Below are 22,064 nucleotides of genomic sequence, written 5' to 3' on the forward strand. Positions count from 1 at the left end.
ATTTGATGTGCATAGGTCCGTGGTTACTGCTTTTGTTACTGTGCACTTCATAAATGACAATCGTAATCTAGCAGAGAGACCTATAAAAAGATTTATTTGGGAAGAAATACATTTTTAATGTAAAAGTCAGTGCTAGCCACTTTGTTATGTTCTGAATCCTGAGTTTGTGCTGTTCCAGACCAAGCACTCTTAAAAAATGCCTATCAGTATGAATGACATGTTAATACTACACCTTGTAGTCCCCTTTACCTTATGTAACGTTTTCTATACACTGATTTACATGTATGATTCATTGTCTCTATGTGTGTGTGATGTAAAGTGCTCTGATATCTTACAATGGTATGAGAGATGCTATAAAACAAAGGAAGTACATGTGATAGAGGGGGTATTCCTTCAATATAAAATACTAAGGGTCAGATGTGCGACCCGTTTTTATATGCGCAAACGGGTTCGCGAACCCGTTTGCGCATACAAAAACCTATCGGGCCATGTACATAGCCTATTTCGCGAGTCACAATTTTTTGCGACTTTCTAAATAGGTTTTGCAACTTGCTATTTGGAAGGGGCATTCCCTTCCAACTAGTGAGTCTCAAAACCATGTACAAATGTTTTGCGACTGCAATTGCGGTCGCAAAACACTCGCAATTATCACTTACTTCAAGTAGATAGTAATGCATTCGCAAATGGGACCCCTTCACCTTTGCAAATGCATGCAAAATTGTTTTTTAAGGGCAGGCAGTGGTCCCAGGGACCACTGCCTGCCCTTAAAAAATTAAACGAAAACGTTTCATTTTCTTTTTTTAAAATGCATGGAAAACAGGCTGCATTTTATTTTTTTTAAACTGCTTTATTTAAAATCAGTCCCAGACATGGTGGTCTGCTGAGCCCAGCAGGCCACCATCCCTGGGAGGGCTGATATTCCCAATGGGCTCGCAAATTGCGAGAGGCTCATTAATATTAATGAGCCTCGCAATTTGCAACCCCATTGGGAATCCCAAACAGTGTTAAACACACTGTTGTACATTTCATTTAGCGACTCGCAATTTGCCATTCGCAATGGGTCGCCAATTGGGAGGCGCTAAATAAAATGGTCGTACATCTGGCCCCAAAATCCTTAGTACTTTGAGTATTTGTATTGTGTGCACATGGGTGTTTTTTTTAATTACTGTTTTAATATTTAAAATTTAACTCATACAGATTGCTTGGGGGTCCCCGGCTTCCAGTGGTGACTCAATGGGGGTCCTCAGGGGTCAAAAGTTTGGGAACCACTGCCTTACAATCAGCTACAATCAAGCTCCCAACAACTTACTAATCAAACCACCACACCATCTGCAGAAATAGCACTTCGCATACATCTAAAACAACTCTACCTGTGTCCTGTAATCGCATATCACTGAACTCCCAAAAGCACTTACTAGACTGCAATGTCTCTCATTCAGTCCTCTCTAGACACAGACTACACCCTACAATAAAAGAATACATCAAACACACTCTATGCAGTCTAATGTTCGTATTATTGCAACAGAGCCATATAGATTTCAAAGGGTCCCATCTCAACAGTACATTATTGATGTTATACCAACCTGCATATCAGAGGGATTCAGAATACGTTTAACCATACCACACCCAGGCACACGTAACATTACCTTTAAACTACGTGATTTACCAAAAAATTACTATCATCAGGGCAGTGTCCTCAGGTTAGGAAATGGACTACCATTCACTCTGGTTGAATAAAATAGATGGCAATGTTGTTAAGTAGACACATCCTCACAAATAGTATACTTGCAATCTCTGACAGGATCGGATACATCTTATTCACTTGAATAATAAATGCACACAATTATTACACAACATATTGAGCAGGCACAGTTTCAGTCAGAAGCTACAATGACTCCAGTCCAGTATCCCAGAATAGTGAGAGACACCCACAATATGAAAAGTTCTATACATATGTGTCCTACAGTTCATGCTTTTTCAGTAAAACTGTCTGTTTGCTGGACAACATAAAAGTCAAACCTGTGCAAGACTGATTCTAAGCACACCATCAGGATAATTGGCCTGAGTCCTAGATAGTTCACAGTGCTCCATCTGTAACCTTAACCTAGCAGGGTAAAAGGTGGTATGTGCAACCTCAGAACATGACAACCCTCACTCCCCAAGGAAATTGAAACAGATCTAAACCCTTTAGTTTGGTAACTCATGCATGCCCAAAGATAGATAAAGGAAATACCTGAATTGGTATTTAAAATGTATGGAAGCAATTATATTCTTGTTTAAAAAAAGTGTGCTGCAATAATTAATAGAAGGGAACAAAACAGAGTAATTAGCATCAAGAGAGTGGTAAAGAAGATGAAGTATTAAACCATTGTGCTGTTACATATAATATATGCTTGCATATTTTATTTATTTATTTATTTTAATGTTTTATAGAGCGCAAACCTGACCCATGAGGCTATCAGAGCGCTTTACACAGTTACACAGTAAACAAAGCAACAAAGCAAGAAGATAACAAAACAACATAAACTCAAGTGCAGAAATATACAGAGTTTGGGGAGGGATAGGGTAGCTGGGGAGCATAGGATACAGTTATAGTTGTCCAAGTAAAGTCAGAAATAAAAGCCACATGAATATGTATCAGGGCGAGTTGGTAGGCAGCGGAGGAGGCAATAGTTATGTATTCGATAGGCACACTGTGGTAGGTGCAAGCAGGTCATTGGCCTAGAAATTTGCCCATGAGAAAGGTTTTGGTCTCCTTCTTGAAACGTGATAGAGAAGGGATTTTTCGGATGTCAGGCGGGAGAGAGTCCCAGATTCTTGGTGCTGCTCTGGAGAATGCCTTATTGTAGGTTCTTTTTTTCTGATAGCGATTAGGTTGGAGCAGGAAGTTTCGAGCGGACCGAGAGTTCCTAGTTCCTGCAGACATCACCAGTTTCTGCGCCAGATAGGCAGGGGAGTTTGTGTGGAGGCCCTTGTGAGTGATGCAAGCAATGTTCAGTTGTATTCTGGCCTCCTTAGGGAGCCAGTTTAGTGCTTTCAGATGTGGAGAAATGTGTAAAAATTTCCTGGTGCCTGTGAGTAATCTTGCGGCCGCAATGAGGCAGGCTTTTAGACGAGCCAGAGAGATTTTGGGTAAACCAGTGAGGGTGGAACACCCATATTCCAGTCTCAATATGACTAGTGACTGGACTGCCATTTTTAAGTCTAGAGCATCTATGAAGGGTTTTAACTTCCACAAGTAGCTCAGATGGAATCTGGCTGATTTAGCCATTGAGTTGATGTGGTCGCGCATGTTCAAGTTACTGTCGAGGAGTATGCCCAGGGATTTGGCAGAGTTCACAATGGTCGGCGGGCAATTTAAGGCTGTGATAGCTTTGATCCAAGTCTCAATCTCAGGGTTGGCTTTGGTGGGGGAGATCAGGAGGAATTCGGTTTTCTTACAGTACAGTGATAGTTATGCTCCTACCTAGAGCTTCCTATCCTAGTGCCTAGGGTGGGTGAATCTGCCAGAATCCATGTAAGGTTACCTAACTCTCCAGTCACCTGTGGATATGTTTAATCTGGGAGCACATCTTGGTGTAGAACTGGGCACCATTCTTCTCAGGAGGTAAATAGGTTTCAGCTGGGCTGGAAATTCAGCATCGGGCAACCTCAACAGTGTCAGAGAAATCCTCCTCTTACTAAACAATGGCGTGATTTAATTTTCATAATAAACTTCAGCCATGTTGCAATGCCGAAGTTCGAGTCAGGCTGTCATTATTGAATCTATCCTGACAAAGCTGTCACTGAGTGAACAATAACAAACAACATTTTGCACAGTGAACTTTAGCTTCATACAGAATGTTCATGGCTCTGATGATATGCTTACGAAGATATGCAAATGTAAGCAAAGTTATTTCATGGAACATTATCTGTACAAGCATGCAAGCAAATATGTGTCAAATATTAACTTTCAAGAAAAGATGTCAACTTTAAAATATGAACGCGTAAAATTGTGGTGTTTCTGACTCAGCCTAATGGGACCACATGACAAATGCTGGGTGCATAATGTAAGAGACTGTGAAGTACTGGGGCTAATAGAAAGACTTTGGTTGGCATATAGGCAGGTAGTTGAAGTTTTAAGCAGAATATTGGACATTGGACAAGTCGCATCATCATACCTGACAGTTAGCCGGTGGACCCCAAAGTCGCCTACATTTCAAGAAAGACACAAAAACTAGATTCTGGTGGAAAATGAGACACAAAGACAAAGTGCAATGTACTCTGGACCTGAGGCGGGCTCCCCAGTAATACAGCAAGGGTAACAGACATGACATTCACAAATTAAGGAAAGATAATAGAAATACTTGAACATGGATAACATGTTTGTCAGGAGCTCATTTCTGGTGGGCAGTATGTCATGAGGTTGTACGAGGATAATTGTAGTTACTTCTTTCAATGTATAATCATTTGGAGGTTATAGAAGCAACTCACTCTGGCCCTCATTAAGAGTGGCCCATTAAATTTGATGCGACCAGTGACAACAGATACCAGCCTCATCGCCATTATACGTGTTTAATGTTGAGATTATCGCTACTGAGAACAACCAAAATACACATATTAAAGTCTGAGGAAAAAAAAAGGATTACTGGTGAGACACATTCAGGATTACTGATTCCCCCAGTAATTATTATTTCTCTGCAGACTTTCATAGTCCACCTCATGAAAGGAAAGATTTTCACCACCACCGGGGTTACCACTACCTCTGGAACCAGTAACACCAGTAATGGGATATGTACAGGCCATTGTCCAAATCACTCATAAAGATGGCCCCAAATGTGATTCAGCTGACAGTATGTTCTAGTCTGAACCTTTCAATAAAAATGTGTATCCTTTTGTACAACTTGGCAAACGTAGGTCTGAATAAATAAATCATTAGGCGCAAAATCTTCGATCATGAGTGGAAACTTCCATTGTTTCCTTTAACGTATGTGATACAGAGCTTCACCAAAAATAACTATTTTTCCTTCATTTTCTCCTCAAATTAACAGTTAAAACATTTGCGGTGGCTTGGAAACAAAATGCCTACTTGTCATTTCCGAACTCAAACTTTCCCGGCCCATTTCGGAGCAGACTTCCATTGATCCACTTTGGGACGTCCCCCGTAATCTTTGTAGGGATGGGCTCTGGGGTCTCTTCCACACTCTGAAAGAGGGGTGAGATGCACTCCAATCCTTTCATTTCCGTGAAAAGCAACTTCTTCTGGTCTCTGATTATAAAGTGCTTCAAAACTGGATAAAAAAAACAGAGATAGATGATTAGCACATGCACAAGTTCAAGTTCAAGTTCAGAAAGCTTTATTCGGTTAGCATGACACAACCCTAAAAGCGACAAAAGACAAAAAAATACATACAGTTACATTTGACCAATATGATCATAAAATACAGAAATGTTATTTACCCTACTGGTAGCAGATTTATCTAAGCATTACATAGTCTTGCTTACCAAACAGTAGAAAGCACTTGAATGGCGAAACATTATTAATAAATATTAAAAAAAGACACATTCCAACAATCACGTATAAACTAAAACAGTAGATAGAAGGAACTGTTTCATTAAAGTGCATTGTGCTAGAGAGGTGTCCTAACTAGAAATTTTTCAATTTTCACTAAGGTGACATATGCATAAAAGGAACTTGAGTTTTTAACAGCACAGCACGTAATGTGCATATTCACATTTTCCTACTAAGTGACATGTGCAAAACTATAATATTAAAATCATAGTACTCAGCTGTCCCAAAATACAGATTAAAAATTGTTATTGTACTATCGATTTCCTGGCTGCTCTGCATTTTAATATAAATAGTGCAACCCGAAAGCAAATGTCTGTATTCTCAAGGGCACATAGTAGGTTCATTGCATCCACTGTTGTATGTACATGAGGTTTCAAAAAGATAGGTTAGCACATGCACAGTCAGTGTTCAGCATGCAGGAGATAAATAAATCCATTGTGCACTGAACTACATAATGGAACTTATTTATGCAGGCAGGAAAACAGACTCTGAAATCCATATAGAAGATGCCCTCTACTCCCACCAATATGATTATTAATAATACCAATAATAATAATACTTATAAAGTACATAGCTACTTTTTGCAAAATGTCCCAGTGTAGTGTTTATATCTAGGACCCTAATTCGATATTCCCGATTTATGCCCTTGTGAGGTTATAATCAATAATATCCTGATAAAGGCATAAGAATCAGATCCATATTCAGTAATAGCCCATGCAGTCCAAAGCACAGCACGGCTACTCCCATCGACTCCTAGAAAGCACAACGCGTTCTTTAAACAAGCCAAGCCTCCAGCAGCCCGGGAAAATCCCCCCTGCTTTTGTTTTGATTTGAACAAGAACTCCTGAAGTCCAGAAAGAACTGTTAGTTCTAAGTGACGTCTTATGTCCAACCTTACGTCAAACCCGGCAGCTTCCAGGTATAAAATAACAACAGTTGCCTTAAGCAAACACACGGTGGTTTGGAGCAGAGCGGCCATCTACTTGCCCGAGAGCCCAGCTGATACAAGAGCCCATGGAAGCCGCCCCTCCCGTTTGACGCCGCACTGAGAGAGATGCTGTCTTTTTCTCCAGTCGAGAAAATCCAGCTCCGGTGTTTCCAGCCTACCCTTGCGGGTTGCTGGGAGATCGAGTCCTGAGGAAAGAGATACCAGACCTCCGACATTCTATTACCAAGGTACGGAGATGACTAAACCCTTAAGAGAATTCTTGATGCAGATTATTGGCAAAACTATCTTAACCAACTTAACTTAAACTGCTACTTACTCATTCCTTCCCATGTATTAGGCTTAGGTCAGGTACACCGGGGTAGGCTTAGTTAGAAGCACCAGTTGAGTACGTTAGTCAATGAATTTGTGTATGTATATATTTTATCCATTTTAAAGTATCATATGGCTAAGAAACCATATCAATGCTTTTACAGGATTATTATTTCATAATACAACTTTTGCTGCACGCACTTTACTTTACTTTAAGTATTGCAATTGTGGCAATTTATTTCTCTTGCATGAGGAAGAAGACTGCTCAATAAATAACACCTTTTATTGAAAACGCCTGTCTCTCTATTTCTCTGCATTCTGGTGAAACTAAGTATGCACTGCTGACTGAGTGAAATAGCTGTCTATTGTTTTCACACGACTCTAGAGATACACTCTTATTCTGAGGGAGCAAAGTTGTCATGTTTATGCGGTTGTCGGAAACTGAATCCCTTCTTGTCTGAGCCAGGGAAGTTCATCGCTCCCTATTCATTCAATGAAGTTTACAGTTACCTCTGAGATAGCTGGCGCAAACCTAAATTTAGTTTAACATAGTCAGTAGAGACCTAGATGACCTCAGTCCTACGTCTACACTGCTGTTTATGTTATTCCAATGTGCAGAGCCTATTGGGAAAATAGGAACTACACTACATGGCGCCCAATGTTTGGTAAGGCGATAATCTAACGCAAGACACTAGAGTAACTCAGTCGTGCTTTATCACACAGAACCCTTTCCCCATAAAAACTCCAATAGACATCTGGAGTGGGTGAAAGGTTAATATCCGCCGGAACTTAGTAAGATGAGAATCCTATGTATTAGTTTTTGGTTTAGTCAACGTTGAAGGATACAGTGTTCCAAAAATTGGGCATCTAATCTTTGTTTCCTTGAAACTCGATCTGCAACAAAAAACTTTCAGTCAGTAAAATGTCAGAAAGTGACGAAGAGAGGGAGCAAGCTAGACTAGCAGCTCAACTCATAGCGGGCGACACACTTCTGCAAAACACCGACCCGGATGCAATAATCATTCCAGTCAATATAAGAAGAGCTATAACTCTTAAACTTATAGAAAATGGACTGACATCACGAGGTGGTACAGTCATATTCGTGGTGGGGGCACATGAATATCGGCAGACAGAGGTATTCTATTCATGGATGAATTTTCCAGCAGCACACGCTACGACAAAAGACTTCCACTATTACAAAATAGAGGAACCTCCGGGAGAATACACTCCTTTCGAGGAGATCGAAATCCCACTAAATTACCAAGAGCACCTGCTCTGGTTTAATGGCGCCCTAAAACATAATAATCACATCACCAGGCTCGGTCCACTAGGAAGATCAGAAGCAACGGGGCCGGTCCTATGCAACTATGCAACACACCCAGACTACGAAACAATGTCAAGCGAAGAACTCCTAGTTAAACTAAAAGAATTAACAAAGGCATCTAGAGAATTAGTTCAATTGGCAAGGGATGATATAAAGAACCTCCAGAAATTGAAGGAAACAGATATAGCAGACCAACAATTTGAACTCGCCAGAATCATAGAAAAATCCTAGGAAGAGATAGTTTGGGTGGGAAACCGGTAAAACCCCAACTAACTGAAAATCCTGAAAAAACATTTATTAAAAATAATTTTAAAAATCCAAAAAAAGAGTTGGAGTGGTAATTGACAATCCACTCCCAGGAAAAAAACATTTCCAGTCCAGAGGAAGGTCTCCTCAGCGTAGAGATAGATCTCCAGGCCGAGAAGACAAGTCTCCCCAAAGGGAGCCCTCTGAAAAAAGATACAACCTTAGAGATAGGGGTAAAATAAGAAAACCAGACAGATATCAAGATGTTGATACACGTCCCTCTCGATCCTTCTCACTCAATCTTTCTCGATCTTCCTCACCGAAATCGGAAAGAAGAGGACGGTCAGAACACAGTGAAGAGCACGTCAAGTCCAAAGACAAGGAACCTGCTCATCAAAGTAAAAAATTACAATTTCCCGAAAGAAGGTAACAAGTATTAAAATTAAACATGCCGAGAATTCTGAGGACACAACTGAAAAACGGAGAGTGGGCACAGACAATGCTAGACAGCGCAGCAGAAGTGACCATAGCTCGCAAGATCCTGATGAATCTTCTGGAGACAGTGGACACAAATGAGTACATTCAGGTGGAAACTGCAGACACACGAGTTAGTGTGCCCCATAAACTATATGAAATAACATTACGTATAGAGGGAGATAAAACTAGGAAAATAAAATGTCTCTTTTGGGAAAAACTTTCAAAAGGCTATGACATTCTGTTAGCTGAGAAAGACTGGCCACCAGAGTTTGTCAGGGAGTGCCCTCATGGCGAAGAAATGATTATGCCTGCCTTCTCGAATCATATCCTGATTCATAAAAAATACACATTGGCAAGAAAATGGGCAGTGGCTCAAGCTCCTGCCTTATATAAAAATCATGTAGGATGGGATGAGGATTCTCCTCACCACAAAATCCAGTTACAAAATCAGCCCACTGCACAAAGGCAGTACTCAGTTAAACAAGAAGCTAAAAAGCAAGTCAGGGAAATCTTAGATCAACTTGAAAATCAAGGGGTGATCGAAACATGCACCTCTCAAATGAACAATCCTTTGTTTCCTGTCTCCAAGCCAGACGATTCATATTGTCTAGTTTTGAGCTGCAGACACCTTAACTCCTGTTGTAAAACATTTGCAGTACAAAACTCAAATAGTGCAGCACTAATGAATAACATTATGCGCAAAAAATATAAACAACATTATATATCTCTAATGGATTCTTCTGTCAAAACATTGCACCTGAAAGCAGGTATTTGACCGCTTTCTCAATAATTGGATCGCAAAAACAATTTTGCTGACTCCCACAGGGATTTAAGAATAGCCCAGGATTATTCTCAGCGAGGGTAACAGAGTTACTACAAATATATGATGATGAGGCATTATCATATGTCGATGACATCTATCTCACAGATGATGACCTGGAGACTCACTAAAAAGGGTGAACACCATAATACTTGGGTTTGCGTCAGAGGGTTACAAATTCAACCTTAAAAAGTCACGAATTGCCCATCTAACTGTCCTATTTTTAGGATATGAATTATAAAGTGAAGGCAAAAGCCTAGCAGACAATTTCTTAGAGAAATGTGCTGTCCTCCAAGCACCAAAAACGCAGAAGAATTTACAATCAATACTAGGTTTCCTGAATTTCGGAAGAACATACATTCTAAGTTATGCAGAGAGGGTTAAACCTCTCTATGAATTAATAAGACCAGATTTCAAACAAAACAATTGGACTTAGAAACACACAGAGATTTTGAGATCATTGCAAACAGACATGTTAGCTAAAACAAAATTACAAACTCCCGAAAACATACGCAATCTTGTAAGCCGAGTCATCCCAGGAAGATACGGATTCACATACCTGACCTCTAATGAGGGAGAAACGGTACCTATAGCTTACAAATCACATTTGTACACTCAAGCTGAAATGAAATTCAGCTCTACAGAAAAAATTCTGACTGCCGTTCAAACTGCTGTAGCAAAAGAAAGAGCCCTAGCCCAAGTCAGAAGAATAGCTGTTTTCTCATCAGAACCAGCCCTTGAGGCGTTAACAAGTCCACGTAATCTGATTAAAGTGGTCTTAGATCCAAAATGGATAGAATGGGAAAATTCCTTTGCTACAGAAGACGTGAAATACTATTTTGACCCAAAACTGAAAAAAACTAGATGATCTAGTATGTGAACGAGAATATCCTCTGCCAGCTGAAATTCTGCCTCTAGAACAATACACTTACGTAATCTATATGGACAGATTCGCACAACACTACGATGTAGAGAAGAAATCCTACGATGCAGCGTGCACGATTGTTAAAGGTCGCTGGAGCTCTGGTAAAATCAAACCAATGATTACCAAAACTGAATCACTCAGGAAATGTTCGCTCAGCGAGCTGAAATAATAACTTTAAAGATGGCGCTCGAAAATGCCGATCGCGAATTCCCCACACTAATAGTGTGTGATTCGTATTTCTGCGTCAAATCATACAACAGTGACATGCAGACATGGATCAAAAACGGTTACAAAGATGACACAGGTGCCACAATAAAGCATAAAACGCTTTGAGAACAAGTAGTTCTTTTAACAAAAGAACTAAGAAAGACTCACATGATACACGCACTGAGTCATCAACGTGATGGCGTTCACGTTACAGGGAATTCATTGGCTAACACAGCCACAGCGGAAACGGTTCAACCGGCTCCCATAGCCACGGAAAAGCGTTCAGAAAAACAAATAGATGGCGAAACCATGTTGGCAGTAAAAGCCTCATTAAAAGGCGATTATGCAGCATTACCTCTCAACTATCCACTCAGTAATACATACATAATTGATGCAAACTCCGTTCCGTTTGCTCGAATCCCTGGAGTGGGGGATAGAGTAATTCCAAACACGAAGCAAAGAATCTTCTTACTACAAGAAGCACATATGGGGTTGGGTCTGAGGTACCAAGAGATCCTGAAATCTCTGATGGAACTACAATCGTAGTACTGGTGGCAGGGAATGAGCGTAGATATCTACTATTTTGCAAATAATTGTAAGGACTGCAACAGAGATCGCAGTTGTGAACCTGACCAGTCTGTAGCCCAGCTACCACTATTAGATAGCATGAGGCTATCTATAGCGCAGAAATCCAGTCGGAGAAATGCGTCCCATAATTAATAAAAGACTTAAAACACTTAAAAATGTGGCCCCAGCACTCGGCTGACGCCAGAACTGTTATAAAAGATTTGCGAGTCTTTATCGGCACATACCCAATTGGCATGCTACATTCTGATCAGGGTCCTGCGTTTAGCTCTCGAGCTTACAAAGAGGCCTTGAACAGCATGGGCATCGCATTGCGGTACTCTTCTCCCTTCCATCCTGAGGGAAATGCGGTTGTGGAAAGAAAAAACCGGGACATAAAGCAATCTATAACGGCGAGGGTATTAGGTTCGAGTGATGGGTGGGTCAAACATTTAACAAGTGTCCAACGTAGTCATAATAATCTGCCAAGAAACTCTCTACAAGGTCTAACTCCATATGAACTATTGTTCGGAACTAGAATGCTTATTCAGGACCTTGATTGTCACACTTCAGTGGCAGAAGAAAAATCCTTTGATATCAAAGATCGTTTGGCTGTTTTACAGGACTTAAATGAAACAAGAAAAAACCTGAGTAACATAAAGTTGAAACAAAAGCCGACAACCTCTGAAGAGAAACTACCTGTCCCAGCAAGACCTGTCTGGATTCCAAAGATTGGGGATCTGGTCAGACAAAAGATCGCGGTAAAGAAGGAATTTGGGCCTTCTTACAGAAAAGCAGTACCTGTCTTAGCTATCAACGGAACAAGATCAGTTGTACTACCGCCCCTTGCTGGTAAAAAGGAGAAACAGAGTTGTATCCATCGACCTGGTAAAACCACAATCATGTGGCCAATAATAAGTAGTAGGCCAAGTGGACTCCCAATAAATAGCAGAATACCGAAATTCGCTACAATCCAAGAGGCTCATACTGAGAGACTAATCACATTTGATAAAACTGCAGTGAGTAACAAAGGACTATGCAATAATGCCATGGATCTAGCGCCTCTTGAAACCCAAATTGCAACAGTTCGTCAAGAAACACCAGTCTACAATGATGTAGCCCCTGACTATGCTAATGAAACAAAGAAAAATGCAAAAGCAAATGAAAACACGGAAAAAATTCCAACAATTGACAGAACTGCATCCGGCTACTTTATTAATTTCGACAACTTCTCTGAAGATCCAAGCGAGCATGAAGAAACGCCTCCAACAAAAACTTTCAAAGACAAAGTAATTGAACTTTCTCACCAACTAAAAGAAACATATCTGATTTCACCATGGATTGAATTTTGGATTGTGTTAGCTGTACTTACTCTCCTGCTTTGGCTCATCGTGGTTCTATGTTTGGGAAAATTCATTGATGGAAAATATAGTACAATGGACACAGCAAGTCAGAACATCAACTTGGTCCTAAAGCCTCACACATCCTCCCACATCGAGAAAAGAGAACTGACATCAGTAAACATCTCAGCCAATCCAATACCCGGTGGGGTAGCATGGGACAGAACTGATTATGACATTTTTGGCCTGGTTGAACTCTTGAAATATCCACATCAGTTCAAGGTTTCATTAATTGACTTTGTGACTCCAAGTACATTCTCTGATGTTTGGGACTTTGAAAACATTGATAATATGATGTCAGATTTAGAAATGGCAGCAAAATTTACAGAACATGATTGCTTACAGCGTTCATCGAATTATGAAGAGTTATACTGTTATAACCATTATGGTGATCACTATTTGCAATAAAACTGCTCAGCCTAGAAATTTTTTATCTTATAACCAGTGGGAACACTGTCCAACTCCACCAAAAGGCAGTTCGAAAACATTTTATGAGAAATTCCAGTACTTCTCAGGGTTTAATAACAGTGTTCCGGAAACGTTTTATTTTAAAATGTTAAATAGGACAGGAATGACAACAATGTTGACAAATACTAAACTGATTTATTCTGAAAAATGTTATGACAAAATGTCTACATTTGGTTTCGAAATTTGGAAAAACACCATTGAAACAAAAGCGATCTGGGGTTCCAAAGATTAGCCAGTGCAAGCCCTAGAAGCATTATTTAGGGCCTGCATGATCCCAGAACAAATGATATTCTTGAATGACACAATTCAGCAAACTACTTGTCTTGGCCTAGCTAAGATAAAAGACTTAAATACACCGTCTAGTCCGAAACCCATAACTGATAGTGACAGCACTGCAGATGTGGAGATAGACGTATCCCGTATTTTACAACAAAACAGAACACATCCTGATTGGAAAAAGTGGTTGTTCTGGCCAACAGACACGAATAACTGTCAAGATAGATTCCTGAACAAAACAGAAGGGTTCAAAATTACCAGACCAGACCCAAGATACTCTCAGAGACAACATCCAGGGATAGTTACAACATACAGTGTAGGGAAACTTTGCCTTGAGTGGCTAGAGAAATCCACACTGGCTGAATTTAAGCAACACTTGATTTTACTTAAAGACGGTGCTGACTTGCGTGATTTCATAATAGGACCACGCAAACAGCGTCAAAAACGTTTCATAGCGGCCGGTATATACACTGCGTACAACGAAGCATGGAAAGCAATGCAAATTGAAACAGCAAAAAAAATATGAGAAATTGATCGTATAAATTTGGAAAAATCACTTTCTGTTGTGGACAATGGGTTAACGACTCTGTCCTCCAGAATATATTCACTGGACAGCATTGTATCATCTGCTTTTGATATAATAGAGCAGGACTTCCTAATGTTACAACATGGTCAGTCTCAATTACGTTCTATTGTACAGCTTGGTTGGACGTTGCAAAATCTGCGTTCAGGCTACGTACCATGGCGTTTAATCAACACAACGTCATTATTCGGTATCTTTAACCTTACTGATAAACAAATCAGTTTGGCACAAAAAGGAGCAGACTATACAATTCTGAGCATTGAAAAACTCGAGAGATTACCATTGATAATGTCAGAGAGACCTGTCATTGAATGGATAATACACGGAACGATTACAATTCCGATAACAACTTTCCAGTTTAAATACTGTCAGAAGTATATACCTGCAGGCCAGTATGAAAGGTTGGGTAAAGAATACATCAAATCAACCAGGGATTTACCTTATACACACAGATGTTATAGTGAAGGGAACAAGGAGGTATTCCTTAGTGGTAAAAATTGTAAAAAATCACTAAGCGGTACACTTCTGTGTCAAGGTATTAATTTGCATGGAGCCTGCGAAGAGTCTTCAAATAACCTTTCATGTCACCTGCATGGCACGCCAGCAAAGCAGATAGAGCCATTTTTTAGACCACTTTCTAACGGCAACTACGTTTTAATAAGTGACCACAGCTGTTGTGGCATGCTGCCAGGAAAAGCCTATCTGACAACTGTAACTTCCAGGGCCGTTTGCTGTATGCAAGTATTGTATCCACACAGCAATCCAGATATGGGGGCTGCGTTATGGCCTCGGTTGAATATCTCTTCTATTCGAATTGATACTTTAATCAGAATGAAGTCTATTCTTTTACAGACAACTGTGCCTTTAACGTCATCAAAAGAAATGTATGATCTGCAAGTGGCAAGGACATCAGCAGAGATACAATCCCTTTTATCGACAAATTGCCTTGTGCATTTCGTAGAAATATTAAGCCAAATCTTAAACATGTCTGATACCAGTGGCATCGCACATGTATTTAAGACAATTTTTTCGGGACTGTTAGCACCCTTTGAAACACTTCTGGGCATCTTGCCGAATTTTGTCCATTTTGTTTTTGGGGCCTACCCTTAATCTTGGGACTCGTGGCAGGAATTTTATTTTTGCTCCTGCACCGATATGGCAAGCCGATCCACAGACAAGGCTCTAGCAACGATGGTAGAAACGATCCTAGCAATCCGATTCCGAGAGCGCATCACTAAGGTCCTCGGATTGGCCCGCATAAGAGATCTGAGTACAACCTGGTTTCTTTCATTCAGACCGATCTGGCAAGATTGCATCATACCTGTGCTTCGATGTCTGCTATGCGGAGAAGAATGCGTGTTGAACATCTGTCTTACACTACAATCAGCAGTACCAATGGATATCGATACTTTGCTAGGTCCTGCAACGACTCATGCATCGTGTTGTCCCCAGCGGCTACCGATTCTGATGACGGCATTCGTTGAGACTTCACCACTACGATTAGGTGGCGGTGAGGTACGAGAGGAAAGCAGCGCCAAACAGGCACAGCCTTCAGTGAGCATTGCTGATCCAACCATCGATGATAGCAATCACGCAGAGAACTGCACAGTTGCAGCATTTTCGAACTTGGTCGAACTTTCACCTGACGTTGTAGACCAATTTTTTGCGGGTCTGTCTGAAATAATGTTCTCTCCAGTCAACGAGAATAACTCTTAAAAACCAATGAGCACACAGCGTTCCCTGAACTCTGAATTCGGCCTTCAGTTTTGAAAAACAAAACTACAGAAAATATTTGGAACTATTTTTTCCCCTGAAAACGAAATTATTTTTGTTCAGTTTCCAAAATATTTACTTTTTTTTTGGTACATGGTACTCTGCTTAAAGTATAACTATTCTTAGAGAACAGAGCTTCTATTTTAGGATACTAGAGACAATATTTTACCTCAGCCTCTAACACATATACTGCAATTAGTATAAATATGTGATGGAATGGTCTTGACCTTCTTTTCTGTATTCAGAGCCATTTCATGTGTAATTTTTGCAATTCATTCAGCTGATATATATGCATTTATCTGAATGATGACACTGCTTGAAAAGCGTACAGTACCAACACTAATTTTTGTGTATTTACCTTATACCATTTCAAATGCGAAATATGTATTTTGGGGCGAGTCGGAAAACACACATGCATCGTTGAATGTTTACTATTGCTTAGTTTTTAGTAATGATGGACATCAATCCGTGGAGTGGGTGTCGTGTTTATATCTAGGACCCTAATTCGATATTCCCGATTTATGCCCTTGTGAGGTTATAATCAATAATATCCTGATAAAAGCATAAGAATCAGATCCATATTCAGTAATAGCCCATGCAGTCCAAAGCACAGCATGGCTACTCCCATCGACTCCTAGAAAGCACAACGCGTTCTTTAAACAAACCAAGCCTTCAGCAGCCCGGGAAAATCCCCCCTGCTTTTGTTTTGATTCGAACAAGAACTCCTGAAGTCCAGAAAGAACTGTTAGTTCTTAGTGACGTCTTATGTCCAACCTTACGTCAAACCCGGCACCTTCCAGGTATAAAATACCAACAATTGCCTTAAGCAAACACACTGTGGTTTGGAGCAGAGCGGCCATCTACTTGCCCGAGAGCCCAGCTGATGCAAGAGCCCACGGAAGCCCCCCTCTCGTTTGACACGCTGAGAGAGAGACTGTCTTTTTCTCCAGCCGAGAAAATCCAGCTCCAGTGTTTCCAGCCTACCCTTGCGGGTTGCTGGGAGATCGAGTCCTGAGGAAAGAGATACCAGACCTCCCACATTCTATTACCAAGGTACAGAGCTGACTAAACCCTTAAGAGAATTCTTGATGCAGATTCTTGGCAAAACTATCTTAACCAACTTAACTTAAACTGCTACTTACTCATCCCTTCCCATGTATTAGGCTTAGGTCAGGTACACCGGGGTAGGCTTAGTTAGAAGCACCAGTTGAGTACGTTAGTCAATGTATTTGTGTATGTATATATTTTATCCATTTTAAAGTATCATATGGCTAAGAAACCATATCAATGCTTTTACAGTACTATTTCATAATACTACTTTTACTGTACGCACTTTACTTTAAGTATTGCAATTGTGGCAATTCATTTCTCTTGCATGAGGAAGAAGACTGCTCAATAAATAACACCTTTTATTGAAAACGCCCGTCTCTCTATTTCTCTGCATTCTGGTGAAACTAAGTATGCACTGCTGACTGAGTGAAATAGCTGTCTATTGTTTTCACACGACTCTAGAGATACACTCTTATTCTGAGGGAGCAAAGTTGTCATGTTTATGCGGTTGTCGGAAACTGAATCCCTTCTTGTCTGAGCCAGGGAAGTTCATCCCTCCCTATTCATTCAAGGAAGTTTCCAGTGACCTCTGAGCTTGCTGGCGCAAACCTAAATTAAGTTTAACATAGTCAGTAGAGACCTAGATGACCTCAGTCCTACGTCTACACTGCTGTTTATGTTATTCCAATGCGCAGAGCCTTTTGGGAAAACAGGAACTACACTACACCAGCACTAGGATTCTATCTCCCAAAAAAGAGACTGCCCACCATGCTGAATTGGTTTCAACCAGACCCAAAAAGCTAGGTCTTCATTTTTTTCCTGAAAAGGGTCTAAGTTGAAGCCTGCCAGATTGCAAAAGGAAGAGAGTTCCCAATTTTTGGCTTGAGGTAACCAAACGTGCTACCTCCAATTCTGACTCTTACATTTTGGAATAACAGCCTGTTTTATTTCGGCTGATCTCAGGTTTCTGAATGGAACATAAGGTTTGGCCATCGCGTGAAGATAACATGGACATTTGAAAGAAAGAGCCTGTAGGAAAGTAGGATCTGCTTTCATGGTCACCCCCACTTTTTAGGTCTCGGCTAGCGTAGGCTGCGCACATGCGCAGTCTCGCTGGTGAGATTTAATGTTTTAAAGTACTTTCACTAGCGAGGGTTAAGCCCCACCCCTCTTTTCCATTGGCTGTCGTCACCGTTCATGTTAAACGGTGGCCAGCCATTGGAAAAGAGGTTACAGTGACGTACTCTTTTCTCTTTTAGAGCCGTCCCATTCGGACGGACTTCCCTGACTTACCGCTGGCGTAAAATGTTTTTTATCTTCTTTATGGGGAGAAACAGATGGCCCCATAAAGAAGATAATAAACCTTTTACGGCAGCAGGAAGTCCGGCGGAGCCCGTCCAAGTGGGACGGCTCTAAAAGAGAAAACTCGGCGGGTAACAATTACAACTCCAGTTTGCTAAAATTGCAATTCTTTCAAGGCAGATGTATGTTTACGAGACTGTTGTGTACATGACATGCAAGAAATGACAAATAGGGGCGTGACTGATCCATCCTAACGTGTGCGTGGCGCTTGCCACAACATAGACTTGCCCACTGTCTGCGTTGTGCGGTCCTAGGCAGGTAAGCGGCCTGCAGGAGCTGCTGCCTATCCTGCCATGCAGTGTTGTGCCCGAGCGTGTGAATTCACTGTAGAGTATGTCTCTATCGTCCGCGCATTGCCTTGGGGGTGGGAGCCTGGTGATGACAAATTACCATTCAGTTTAACCCCCGCCCCTCCTCGCAGGCCACGGGGAGGAAGCAGTGTGTGTACAGTAGGTGCTGCGTTGAGATACCAGCGCCCCTTGGCTCAAGGAGAGCAGGAGGGAGGAATCTACAGCAGCTGCCGGGGAGGGCAAAGCAAGAGACCAGGCGCGCGGTGAATGTGGTGCTGCCCTGTGGTAAGGCTGCGTCTCTCCCAGCAGCAGGGCTCCAGACCGGCCCGCAAAGGACAGGAAGGAAACCTCCCCGGTGGACAGGTAAGATCCAAGTTAGCTCCGCTGTCCTGTTGTGGCGACTTTCGCTGGGTTCGAGATCATCGATTCGGCACTCAGCAATCCCAGCCCAAAATATGCTCTGTGGTCTGATGTTGCACTGCAGGGTCATAGGGTCCTTGGTGCAGGTGGCGAGAGATACCACTGAGCTTTGGACGCTGACACCACTGGCCATCACCCACTGCATTAGGAGCTGCCAGCGCTGTTTGCAGCCCCATCCTCCGTGCAAGAGGGGGGGCTGCCACCACAACTGTCCATATGCCACCTATACATTGAGTGGCACTGCCACCTACAGCCGGCAACCTAGTGCACTGCTCAGCTACTAATCCCCTTCCCTCGCCCTGGGTGATACAATGCTCATTATGCCAAACATGTTCCCTCTGTGCAGACACTACTGCCCATCTTCTACCCCTGCACAGAATGCCTTCACTGGTGTAAACCTACCATGAATGCAGCGATCTGTTTCTTATCTTCTACCCCTCACCTGTATACTGTCACCACTGCCCAGCTCCTGTCCATCAACCCACTGTGCATCCCCTGGACCTTGCCTCAGAAGCTGCCATCCCTACCCAACTCCTGCCCAGGCCCCAGTCCTCACCGAGTACACAGCCTCCTCTGTCGACCTCCTGACCTTACGTTTCCACTGATACTTTGACTGCTGACTTCTGTACTTGCCCCTGCTGGCCAGTCCTTACCCTGCCGTGGGAGCTGCGCCCAGTGCCTGTCACCTACACCGACCCTGGGCAGTCACATCAGCCCCTTTTTATTATCCCTACACCCCCGGGTCCAGCTGACACCCTTGCTCACCCCCTCCTCTCACCTCCCTGCCCTGAGTGTTTTACTCAATGCTGTGGGTGGACTCTGAGGGTTCCTTTGAGGTATTGGCCATCATAGCTGTGTTTGAACTCAGTGTAGGATATGTTAACATTACTCTCTGCATTTACTAAAAGGCACTGGAACAATCAGTAGGTCTCGTCTTTTGGGATTTATTGGCTTTGCCAATGGTTTTTAGTGATGATGGGCAGCTTGGCTAAAAGGGAAACAAAAATAGGTGCTAAGACACTGCCATGGTACCTATCACATTTTGTGTGCACCACGCAGGCACGCACCTACAAAAGGCACATAGATTTTTTATTATTTTTATCTACTTATCCAAGTTGTATTGGTAAATAAAAAAAAGGTGGTGCCAAAGATTTTCTTGTTTCTTTTTAAGTGTGTGGGGAAGCAACAAGGAGTTTGGACAGCGTGGTCCGTGCAGGTAACAGCGGTGGAGTGCTGGGGCCGGGTGGGGATTTCGAGGTACGATGCGGAGTGAAAATTAAATAAATAATTATTTTACCCTCTGCATCGTCCGCCAGACTCCCCCCCCCCCACCATGCCCCACTACCCCACTGCTGTTGCCTACACGGACCATGGCTGAGAGTGGAGTGGAGGCAAATAGGAGGGCATCGGTATGGGGAAGAATCATGCATGGCGGGGTTGGAAGCAACATGGAGGGCAGCAGAAGACGTACACAACACAGCAAGAGAGGAATGTGTGACATCAGGAGCACAAGCACATGGATGAGAGACCACACAGCATGAAACGGGGAGAAGCACACAGGCAAGAAAGCAATGTGGGTGAGAAGCACATAAGGGCAGGTTCAACACGGAGATAGGTGACTGAGAAGCACTTGAGTGAGTGCAACAGTGGAGGGATAAAGAGAAATTCACAAGGGAGACAGCTGGAAAACACATACACTCTCATTGATTACTTAACTAAAAAGAACAAGCATTAAAAAATGCAATAGGTCTCACCTCTAAATGAGTTAAAGCCATTTGCTTTGCTACACAATACCATTAGCAAAGCAAATGGCTTTAACTTAATTAAAGGCGAGACCTATTGCATTTTCAATGCTTGTTTGCTGGTGTCATTAAGTTTTACTGACTAGTCTGACTGGGATCCTGCTAATCAGGATCCCATTCTCTGTGCTTCTTCCCTAAATTTAACATGGTGAGTACTTAGGTACACTCCAAATTGGCTACTGAGGTACCCTTGTAAGTCCCTAGTATATGGTACTAAGGTACCCAGGGCCTAGGTACACCAGAGATCTCCCATAGGCTGAAGTATGTAGTATGCCACTCATGAGTGACCACTCGAATCATGTCTCCAGGCATGTCATTGCAGCCTGTGTAAGCTGGTGCAAGCACCACTTACGACAGATTCCTTATATCTGTTATCACTGCACTTAAAACCTATAAGTCAACCCTATGGCAGGCCTATCAATTCCTGAAGGCAGGGTGCAAGGTTATAAGTGTGAGGGTGCCCCTGCATGAGCTGGACACTCCTACAATCCTCTGAGTCTATTCTCCCAGGTTGTAAGTGCTTCAGCCATTATGATATATAGAGTGGCCATGCGTCATTACGCGATGGCTATCTCTAAACTGGCTGTGATTAACCCTGTCGCATTTGGTATCAAACATGTTGGAATCATACCCCCACAAAACGGTGTGAAAGGTATGATTCCATGCACTGTAAAGCTCCTCCGGGAGGCCCTCAGTGCTCCCGGTACCAGACTTCTAGACCCGGACAGCAAACTATGGCTTCTGCCAACCAAAGACACAATTCTGCCCTCCTGCTGCTGAACCAAGCTCGAGCAGGGGAAGGCAGGACAAGAGGTTTCCTGTGACAGGGAGGTTGGACCACTTCCCAGACAGAACTTAGTGTATTGGGACAGGCTGAGGGTTCTTGCCAGCGCCACTAGGCTCATTTGAAGGGCACATTTGGTATGCTCCTTGCATACTCTGATTGAAACCAGTTCAGGGAGCCGCTGGATCCCGCTCTGGCGCGAAACTGGACAATGGACATTGGAATATCCTCCCCACTCTCCATCCCCTCCTCTGGGAGGGACCCCCGAATCATCCAATCCTTTCCTTAGGGTAATTAATGGCTTACCTGTGGGTGGGTCCCTGGATTTATTGTGGCACAAGATTCAGATCCGAAACCACTTCAACTTCAACTGTCCGGAGACTTTGGACTTCGCTGGACTTTAGGCTGAGAACAGAGACTGCAATTGGGAGGACTCCTGCTGCTCCTGGTCTCGTCATCCTGCCAGTCTTCTGCAACCTCTGTG

At 42.4% G+C, this 22,064-nt stretch overlaps 1 protein-coding gene across 1 annotated transcript in view; it reads right to left on the bottom strand.

The window, feature by feature from the left end:
* The window catches only part of LOC147732516 (carotenoid-cleaving dioxygenase, mitochondrial-like), a 711,267-nt gene extending 705,999 nt beyond the window's left edge, over positions 1-5,268 (bottom strand). Inside the window, exon 1 of the mRNA XM_086958817.1 lies at positions 5,069-5,268. Within this exon, the coding sequence (XP_086814943.1) occupies positions 5,069-5,220 (152 nt within the window). The 5' untranslated portion in view covers positions 5,221-5,268. The remainder of the gene's footprint in view (positions 1-5,068) is intronic.
* Positions 5,269-22,064: the final 16,796 nt, after the last annotated feature.

This window comes from Lissotriton vulgaris, chromosome 2_1, assembly GCF_964263255.1.
Source record: "Lissotriton vulgaris chromosome 2_1, aLisVul1.2, whole genome shotgun sequence".
Taxonomy (NCBI): domain Eukaryota; kingdom Metazoa; phylum Chordata; class Amphibia; order Caudata; family Salamandridae; genus Lissotriton; species Lissotriton vulgaris.